Below are 10,438 nucleotides of genomic sequence, written 5' to 3'. Positions count from 1 at the left end.
ACAAATAATTTAAAAATAAAGCTTGTTATCATTTCAAAATTAGAAATACTTTGACAATAAACTCAATGAAACATGTACTAAAACATATTGATCGAAACAGCATGTATGTGAAAAAGTTTCATGAATGTCTAACAAAACAGCCTCTATATACCTTTATATCCTATAGCTTTACCAGGTAATTCTTGATTACAACATTTACTACAAAATATCTGACCACACACACGGCAATGATGACGTCGTCTGAAGGTAGTAAACTTATCTCCACAATCATAACACTCTCTACAGCTAGAATCAGGCATCCAAAACTTTTTGAAATCACTATCTCTATATGTTGTTGGTGTCTGAAATACACAAAGTTAATGGGATAGAGACAGAGTTATTGCAACATAAATATACCACAAATAATGATGAGCTGTGCACAGTCTATGATGGACAAACAAAAGTGCAGATAGGCACTAGATGTTTCGAAAATGTGAACATATACTGCCTTGCTATCCACACACTTCACTGGACTCTGCATTTCATCTCATAAGTTTTATACTTCCTACATTTGGATAACTGAAAAAAGTTTCACTCTATAATAACAGTAAAACAAACTTACAGAGCTATCTGAACTTCTGTCAATGATATTACTCAAACGGCTCAGTACATTTGATAAGGTGCGTTTTGGCACATTTCTTGAACGTCTCACAGAGCTTTGACCATCATAATCCCCTGATTGACTGGCACTGTCACCTGATTCAGATTCAATGTCACTTTCTATAAAACAATACAGGAACAACTTTAGTACATACAGCATGATATTTTACACATCAAAATATCAAAGTAATGTTCAATAGTAAACAACCAAAATGCTCAATAAAGTAGAAATGTGTAATACAATTGACCTAATGTTTGAAAAACTAATGCAGAGAAATTTATCTATCAATTTTACCATTTTGTTTTTGGTATGAAATTCAAGGACATATTTTACCTCTTGCAGCATCACTCAATAGATCTTTAACATTCTTATTACTGGTATTAGTAGACCCTATAAGTGGATCCATATTTGAGAGATCTCCATCTTTCTTCCTTTCACTTCGTTCAACGGACGTTTCTCTTGATGAAGTTTCACTTGCTGTAGCTGATGAACTTGTAGATTGTTCGGATCCATCTGAAGAAAATCAGAATTTCAGTTTACACTTGCATAAAACCACATAATCAACTTTTACAAAATTTAACAGCCTGACATTTCTGAACAAAAACTTTGATGTCTTGCCAATCTAAATCATTTTAGACTCAAATCGTAGCATTTTAAACCTTTTTATCAGACAGTGAAAGAATCGCTTACACTGATCAAATAATTTATAGTCACCTCTTTTCCATAGTCGGGATAAAAAATTTCTCGTAGGTTTCACTTCTGAGCTTAAAGGAGCAAACTCTGTCAGAGTGGTAGCAGTTTCTTCCCATGGCTGTTTTGTACCCATTTTGGCTAGTTCTAGAACAGATAGATTTATCTCAGAACTACCTCAGCTTCTAATTCTCTCAGAGTACCGGTAATTTTCATTCTATGAAATGATGACAAATATTTTTTAGAGAAGATGTAATTCAATTCTAAATGTAGTTGATCATTTATTTGTTCATGCCTACATCAAATAACATTACTTATATCTTATAAATATATCATAGATAGGCCTAACCTGTCTTTTATTTATTATTGTTTGAAAGCCAATTAATAACATTTCTTTAGCATTTGAATGTGTATCAGAAATTAACTAAAAGCTAAAGAAAAACTGATATTGACATCCCCATTGCTAATATGCAAATGGAAAAATAGATTGTTGCAAAGACAAGTGACAAGTGATACTCATAATACAAAGGCTGGACAACCTGATAAATCCATTTAGCACAGAAGGAAATCTGTCTCGAATTTAATTTGAACAGCTGATATCGGACCAAAATTTTATATAAAAAATTACCTCCCCTGACTGAAATGAGTACCGCCCCAAACCTTTCAACTCTGCCTCAAGGAAACTTTAAGTACGGAGACTACTGCAAAGTTTGCCAAAATTAGCACAAAATCGCATCAGTTACCGTTGGCTTTCGACAACTCCAGAGAGTTTATTCTTTAACAAATTACTCAATTTCCCAATAAAAACATTAAAATATTTACATTAAAGGAGGAAGAAATGGTTTATCACAAGACCATTGAATTAGTTTCGTACATTCTTTGAGTTAATCAACTAAATTCTAATTTTCATGCTATTAGTGTGAAATGTAACATACATCAGTCCACTTTCTACAAATATTTTTATTTGAACATTATCTAGGCTACACTCTTGTTCAAAATCAGTGTTAAAACAATTTGGTTTTTTCAGTTGATCGAAACTAATTTTCATGAAAGTGAAAGTACAAAATGTAAACAAGGAATTAAATAAATGTTCAGGTTAGAGACAATAAATTGATAATTCTATAATTTTACACAAACATGATTATGAAATTAGCCAACTAAAACTCCCACAATTGTAAATAATAAGTAATATTTTGATGGCATCGAGGCGTTTGTATTAAGGGACATCACGTTACACGTAAGCATCAGTTACCAAATATAGTAACATAATAATGTTACAAGTAATTATACAGTGCACAGCTGATGATTAAGGGATTTTGAACAGCTGTCATTCAAATAGGTCACAGGTAGTGGTATGCAATCATAACAGCTCTATGTTGTAGAGAGAGTAAAGTATTATATATTTCTTCTTCTTTTATTCTATATCTGTGTGACTCAGTTGCAGTAGTAGCCTACCAGAAGTTAAAAGTCTAAAAAGAGCTCACTTTTAGTTAAAAGGTTTGCTATTGCTAATTGAAACTTGAAAGTTGAAGAAGCTTTAAGATATTTTAAGTAGATCTACCATTTGGTAGGCTTTTGAGAAACAAACAGATGTGTTTGATGTATTAATAAAACTTGAATGCCGTATGCATGTATCTTTTTAAATGTACAGCATTCATACTGTGGAGACTATAGTCATTTGTTTACCTTAATGTGGTATCAGGATTTTTCCTAAATGGGTTGGTGTAATTTTTTGTTTGCAGAGTTGCTTTGATGGTCAACAAACAATATTTCGGATGAATAGATAAAGAAACAATTTTCAGCTAAAATTGTTCTTTTATCTTATTTTTCCGATTTAGAGAAAAATGGCGTCTTCCTTTCAAGAAGAACACAACCAGAAACTGATTCGTGAAAGGTTGAATAGAGATCAAATAAAGTTATGGTTAATACCTTACACAGCTGAAAATGGCGAAAAAGGTGAACAACCTAAGGTTTGTATTTTTCAATGGAGTTTTGCATTTACATTGTTAAGGCTATTTGATACTGTAACAAAATATTTCAGATTTTGTAATAATTACTTACATTAACTGACTATTGTTTTATGGGAGAAAATAGTGTGAAAAACTTGGACTGCTTTTGATTGAATGTATTGGACCAGCCCATATTTCATTTTGACTGGAGCTTATGATTTCCTGGTAATGATAATTAGATCAGAAAATTTAACAAATTATAATAATGCAACTTATTTTGTTTCTTGTTGTGTCAGATAACTTTCCTAAACTGTCTCCTTGTTAGTTTTTAACTCATAAGTTTTATTATGGTAGGATCTGATAAATCGCTATTCACAAGACCTGAAGTTAGGTGTAGCAGAAGTGTCAGCTATTATAGAAACTTTACGCCAACATTCCGTCCAGAAACTAGCTGAAAGGAATGAGTTTAATAAAGATGGTGTTGCCACTTTAAAACTAAAACTACCTCCATCACATTCTGAGGTTTGTATTAAATAAAATTTAAAAAGAAAATGGAAGAAGGTCAAATTAATCTGAATCAGAGTGGTTCATTGAGCCAAACACATCCTTGTAATTAATGTTTTTGATCGTGGCATTGTTTTTCTTTTCAACCCATCTTTCCTCACAATTTTGACTCTGTGTAAGAGACGCTGGGTAAAGATCCCTCTTTCTGTATGTCAGGGGTGAATGATTTCCTCTCCGTTTACTGTATTAACACATGAACTCATTTACGATGAGTGAATTTGTTTTTTACCTTAAAATTTGTTAATTTCTGTTTCCCTCCAAGTTAATGACCATAATTTTCTCTTGGTATAAAATCTAGAATAGTAAAAAACAAGTGGTATCAGTAAAATTAAAATTACAAGAAACAGGTTTAATTCTACGCGAGAAAGTGGGTGAATTATGTGGAATACCAATAGATAGAATAAAACTCATATCAGCTGGTATAATTATTACTGACAGCAAATCTTTACAAGAACAGAAAATTAAGGTTTGAATATATACTATTCTTCTTCTTTTCAACTCACTTCATTCGAAATATAAAAATTCTGAGATTCCTTTCGCATTCATATTTTCATATATTTGTACAAGCTATTTAAAAAACCCACTTGAACAAATTTACTTCTCTCCCTAATTTTAATCAGATTCCATCAACATTATAATAATGTATACTAGTCAAAGCAGTCTATTGTTTGGGTATGATAAGTGATAATTGAAACTATCTAGGCCTGAAATATATTCATTTTTACTTTCAACTATCATGAAATTAAGTGAACTGTTTTGTGTTGTCCCTAAATGTTCATACATATATTTTTGGATTCTTTACATGTACAAGCTAAACTTTTTGGAATGTTCTGTTTTGTAGAATGGAAGTCAGATTATGACAGTGTTATTATCTGTCACTGAACTAGAAGCTGTTCAAAAAGAAAAGCAAGTAGAAGATGTCAATAAAACCAGAAAAGCTGCTGAACTTCTCTCTGTTCGAGCTGCTAATGGTTTGTACATTTTTATATACGCCAACATTATAATGTCTAAATTCCAAATAAAAATGAGAATTGAACAGAACCAATCATGAAGATAATTAATGGTGATCTCAGTTGTAAAAAACTATGATGCTAGGACAGATAAAAATATGAGGCTTTAAATAATAAAACTTCTGTTAAAATAAACCATTTATTCATCGTTTCGTGACTAAAAACACACTTCTTCAGGTAGTCCAAAACCAACACAATTTGATGTGAACATTTAAATTGATGAGATCTTGGTCAAGTTTAAAATTAACGATCTTTCAAGTTATTGTCCTTCATTTGGTAGAAAAAAGTGTAAAAATTTGTTAGCACTAAAGAGACTACAGTTTTCATCTGATTTTATAAATTTGGTGTGATCATGTATTACAATGAGATCATTGTTAAGTTTGAATTTGACAAGATATTGCCCTTAACTTAGAAACTAAAATCGCGTCAAAATTTGTTGGCTTGTAGAGGCAATAGAGATGAGAATTTTATTTGGTGTGCTAGATTAAATCAACAATAGCTTTGACGAATTTATCTTTGATAATTTTTCTGCTTAGCTTTGTTACTTCAAATTAGGAAATCAATGATATGATGTGGTTTAAGTACTCGCTGAATTTTTTGATGTACAAGAGTATTTGTTTCTCCTTGAAATCTACTGTGAAATAAGATATTGATATTTAGATCTAATTGTTTATTTCTATATTTCAGATGATACAAAATATGATGTACAAATAGCAGATCAATCAGGCAGACCTCTAAAATTACCTAAGGAAGAAAAACAGGTAAAAATGTTGAATTTATTAAAACAGGATCTTTTTTATGCCTTTTATGTGAAATACTAGAAAAGTTTAGAAATGCCAGTTATGAAGTGTAGATAAGAGATAAGTAACCATGCCTACAATGTTTCCAAAGAAATTGCCAAATCTTCCACATGCATCTCCTTTGTGAGTTATGGACCTTGAGAATTTAGAAAATGAAATCATTATTCAAAAAGATACATTCTTGAAACAATTTATGTCTTAGAATTTGCTGTTTGTTTTTAATTATTTCCACAATATTTTGTAGGCCTTGACCTTGGCTATGACCTTACATGAAAAGGGTCGAAGTTTATTGAAACAAAAGAATATATCCAGTGCATTGTTATTATTAATAGAGGCTGATACAGAATTTAAGTAAGTTTTTGACATATTTGTTGGAGACTTCATAATCTTGTCAAATATTGGGGAAATTAACTCTCTATTACATAAGCTTTAAAATATTTTTTTAAATATCTATCACACGTGTATTGTGATACAAATGGTTAAGATTTAACTGTTGAATTTTGTCAGTTTCATGAACGTTATCATAACTTTATGTTGTCAAACATTCTTCATAATATTTGCTAATTGTTTTGCAAATATGAGACAACTTTGAAGTCATTGATTAAGCTTATTCTATACCTACTATATACCAGGGTGTACTGTACCTTTATGGTGATTGCAAATTACAACCTTATCATATCAACTAGATGTAAAAGTTAAAGATTAGTTGACAAAGTTTAACCATACTGACTACTGTATGCAGCTCTTTGATATGCCTGGATGTATATTTCAGAAAGTGTAGAGCCAGTATTCTAGATGCTGTAGATAATTATGCTGTTCTATGTTTAGATATAGTTTGGTGTTATTTATGTTTAAAGAATTTAGATCAACTACCTGATGCAGGTATAGACTGTAATGAATTATCGTTAGTTTAATTTTCTCACATCAACACATAAACCAAACAACATTCTTGTAACTTCTGGAGAGCTTCAAATGCTGGTAAAAATGTTTAGCAGAGAAGCTTAGTTTTTGATCCAATAAATGCTTTTTTTAGTGCTTTTGTTAAATTTTTAGTTATAAACAGTTTTAAATGATATTTGTTGACTTCTGCTAATTATTATTTTTCCGGTCAATAGAAAGACGGCTAAAAGCTTGTGAAGAATGTTTAATCAGATCTTATGGTAGTCATATGGAGAGACTGACTGCTGTTAAGGTTAGTGAACATTGATGTTAGATTATGCAATGAAATTGATTTTTCCACTCCTGAATTGACTAAATATTTGGGCTCTATGCTGTGCACAATAAGAAAAATTGTAAACATCGTTGTTTCTTTGATTTGACTTTGTAGCTTTTATAATATAGTTGTTAGGGTGGTAGATATTATTGTTAATTTTTTGATACTCCAGAAGCAGGAAGTTAGTCGTCAGGACTATAAATGAATTAATCTTGGTTTGGGAAATCTGATTTTCAGAGGGCAGATTCTTTGTGTAATTGACATGATATCAATGATACAATATTTATGACATCTGAAAGTTTGATATAACTTAGAAATCTTGTTACATCTGTTCAGTAAATTTATTTATTATGTCAGGGTGAAAGCAGTACAGCTATGGTGTTATTTATGAAGCTACATTTACTACAAGGAATTATTGCCTTTCACCAACATAATATTGATACAGCTAAAACTTTACTAAAACAGGTAAGAATTGTACAGTTTTTATACTTGAAACTTTCAGATGTCTACATTATTGGAGATTTTAACGATTTGTTGACACAGCCAAAAACGTCTAAATCTGTTTTTATTGTAGGCAGAAGATGATATAAAAAGATTAAGTGTAGATCCTGAACTAATAACTCAAGGTAAATATTGTACTCAGTTATACTCATTATTTGTAGGTTAATCTTGTATTGTACAGAGCATCTAATTGGTTGAATATGACATAAAACATGTGTTGCAAAACAATTTCATCAGATCGTAAAGTCAGGAAAAAAAACATGTCAATTTTCATGTGAAATAGTTTGTTCAATATGTGGAAAATTTAGAAAATATTATGACATGTATTTGTAGTTATGTCAATGGGATTTAATGAAAGAGAGGCTAGATTAGGATTAAGAGCTTGTGATGGTAATATACCACAGACATGTGACTATATAATCAAAGTGAAAAAGGTACTGTTTTTATTAGGCATTGCACATGACATCTCTCAAGGACTTATCCTGATTCATTTTGCATTGAAGATGACATCAAATATACTAGTAACAGAATTGTATTATCCTAAAATGTCTTCAATGATATCTCAGCTCTTGCAAGTTTGATTGCAAAATGTGTTGTGTTGCTCATATAGTTATGCATGTACATTGATGATGATTATCTATGAAAGATCATTAGCAAGATGATTGATATAAAACTTTTATTCTTTTGTTTTCTGAAGGAAAAAGAAGAGATAATGGAAAAGGTAAAAGGTGAAAGAGAAAATCGGAAGAAAGTGAGACAATATGGAAGGACTTCTAATGGCGATTGGTAAGATTTGTTTGGGAATTTTGCCAATAAGTTATTAATTTATATTAATCCAGCCAATTTCCATCTTTCTTGGACATTAGGATGTCACAAAATTACAAAATATGACCAGGTTATGACTAGTGTTACATACTGTCTTGATAAGATAGAAACATGTAATTTTCAGGTTAAATGCAAGTAATTTAGAGATGTTATTAAAGATGGGATATAGAAAAGGACCGGCTGTTGAGGGGTTAAGACAAGCTAACAATGATGTAACCTTAGCCCTAGATGTATTAAATAATAAACCAGAGCTACTAAATTTACCTGATCCTACTGATGAGGATCTATACATAACTGATGACATGATTACCCAGGTAGGACCTACATCAATAACAGGGACTTGAATTTGATCCTAAAAATGCTAATGCTGGACATACTGAAGGGTTTTACCATGTTGTTGTCACCAGAAATGTCACTTGTTGAATTCTTTATTACCACATTTCAGACATTAGTACATCATGGAATGGTCTTCTGTCTTTACAGCTCACAGTATTGGGATTCCTCCCAGAGATGTGTAGAAGAGCCTTGATAAAAAACCATGGTGATAATAATAAAGCAGCAGAAGAGCTTTTACAATCTGATGGCTTTATTCCAACAATCACATGTAATACCTCCCCTTCCAGTTCTAGTTGTAGTTCTAGTGAATCAACTTCAGAATCAGGTATGGTAAAAAAAAAACTAAATAATTTATGCACTAAATTTTGTATATGGTATAAGATATGACCTTTTGTGAATAGGGAGGATACAAGAGAAGTTCTATTTTCTATTGTGTGATTTGTTGGTTTGTTTTATCTGACAAGACATCAACATTTAGATAGGCCTATTCTATCCAATCCATCATTCTGTTCAATTCCCATCTGCTCCCAATCATCCCAAGTCAACATTAATTCATCCTTGAATGTTTTGAATTGCAGAGAGTGAAATGTTAAATGAGTTGGTTTCTGATATTAAACAAGAAGGTGATGAATATTTAGATGTAAATCTGGAAGATGAAAAACAGTTTTTAGAAGAATATCAATCATTATTAAAATGTTTATCTAGTAAATAAAATATTTTATTAATCTGTTTTCTACGTTTCTATAATATCTCTGTTTATCATTCTTATAGAGGTATGTTTTTTTCTGATTTTGTGGTGCCTTTTTCGCCTCTCTGGAGATCTTCTAAATTCTAATTATCCTTTGGAAAAGACTAGATTTACACAATCACTCTAAATGGGAAGATCCTTTATTCATCACACTGAAAGGGAAGATCATCCGTTCATCCAGCTCATCGTTACAGAACCTGATAACCAGTAGATCATCAGTCTTAAAGGGGGACTCACCGGCTCATCACTCGAAAAGGGAAATGAAATGGAATTTTACGTCCTACTTTTGTGCACTTAGTCTAAAAGGGAGAGAGCATGGTTTGTTCATCACTTAAAAGGGGTGGATTACATGTTTATCACTCTAAAAGAGCAGATCACTTGTTCATGGATATAAAAAAAAATTATTTGCTCTTCACTCTGAAAGGGAATATCACCAGCTCATCACTTCAAAAGGGAAAATAACCTTCTCACCGAAAATCGGGTAACGTGCTCATCACTCAAGAAAAAAAAGTGACCTTCTCACCCACAAAGGGTAGATCTCGACGTCGTCTTCATCACTCTAAACTGTATTGATTAAGGGCTCATCACTCCAAAAGGGGGAATCACCTGCTTATTACTCTAAAATAGTGAGATCACATATTCATCACTCTTAAAGATCACATGTTCATGACATCAAAAGCGAGAGATTGCGTGCTCATCACTTTAAAACTGTAAGTAGGTGATAGTCACTGTCACTAACAGGGGGAATCACCTGTTCGTCATTCTAGAGGGAGAGATAACATGTTCATCACTCTAAGAGAATGAGATCACCTGCTCATCATTCTAAAGTGGAGTGATCACCATTTTATCACTCTAAGGGCCAGATATCATCTCATCGTTCTGATTCGTAGAATATAGATTTAAAGCAAAACAACAATAATCATAATCAGATAAATGGTTTCATTTAATAATACATCAAAGAAAAAAAGAATCAAAATTGTTGACATTTAGTTTACTATAAATATGCTCTTGATAATATCTTTGTAATGTTACATCTGGTGAAAATCACCAGCGTCGTAATGGAAACTTTCGTCGTACAATAGGGTACGATTTGATTAAATACTTATAAAAAATAATATAAAAAAATACAAAATATTGAGATCACCAGGTTTAGCTTGCTTGC

General features: G+C 31.6%; 2 protein-coding genes across 2 annotated transcripts; one reads left to right on the top strand and one right to left on the bottom strand.

Annotated features, from left to right (window-relative positions):
• Positions 1 to 143: 143 nt before the first annotated feature.
• LOTGIDRAFT_137758 (hypothetical protein) lies at positions 144 to 302 on the bottom strand (the record flags this gene model as incomplete). The annotated part of the gene is made up of 1 exon (XM_009047863.1): positions 144 to 302. A coding segment is annotated over one exon (159 nt), but the record flags the coding sequence as incomplete, so codon positions are not given.
• Positions 303 to 3,174: 2,872 nt separating this feature from the next.
• LOTGIDRAFT_224600 (hypothetical protein) lies at positions 3,175 to 9,258 on the top strand (the record flags this gene model as incomplete). The annotated part of the gene is made up of 15 exons (XM_009047862.1): positions 3,175 to 3,300; positions 3,634 to 3,801; positions 4,142 to 4,309; positions 4,685 to 4,814; positions 5,541 to 5,614; positions 5,898 to 6,004; positions 6,426 to 6,535; positions 6,769 to 6,845; positions 7,224 to 7,331; positions 7,441 to 7,492; positions 7,701 to 7,801; positions 8,065 to 8,153; positions 8,317 to 8,506; positions 8,676 to 8,853; positions 9,107 to 9,258. 15 exons carry the CDS (start codon positions 3,175 to 3,177, stop codon positions 9,238 to 9,240), a joined length of 1,812 nt encoding a protein of 603 aa, XP_009046110.1. The 3' UTR covers positions 9,241 to 9,258.
• Between the last annotated feature and the right edge of the window lie 1,180 nt (positions 9,259 to 10,438).

Source organism: Lottia gigantea (assembly GCF_000327385.1).
Source record: "Lottia gigantea unplaced genomic scaffold LOTGIsca_118, whole genome shotgun sequence".
NCBI classification, from domain to species: domain Eukaryota; kingdom Metazoa; phylum Mollusca; class Gastropoda; family Lottiidae; genus Lottia; species Lottia gigantea.
Note: the sequence above shows the minus strand (reverse complement) of the source record. Positions and strands in the feature narration are given on the sequence as shown.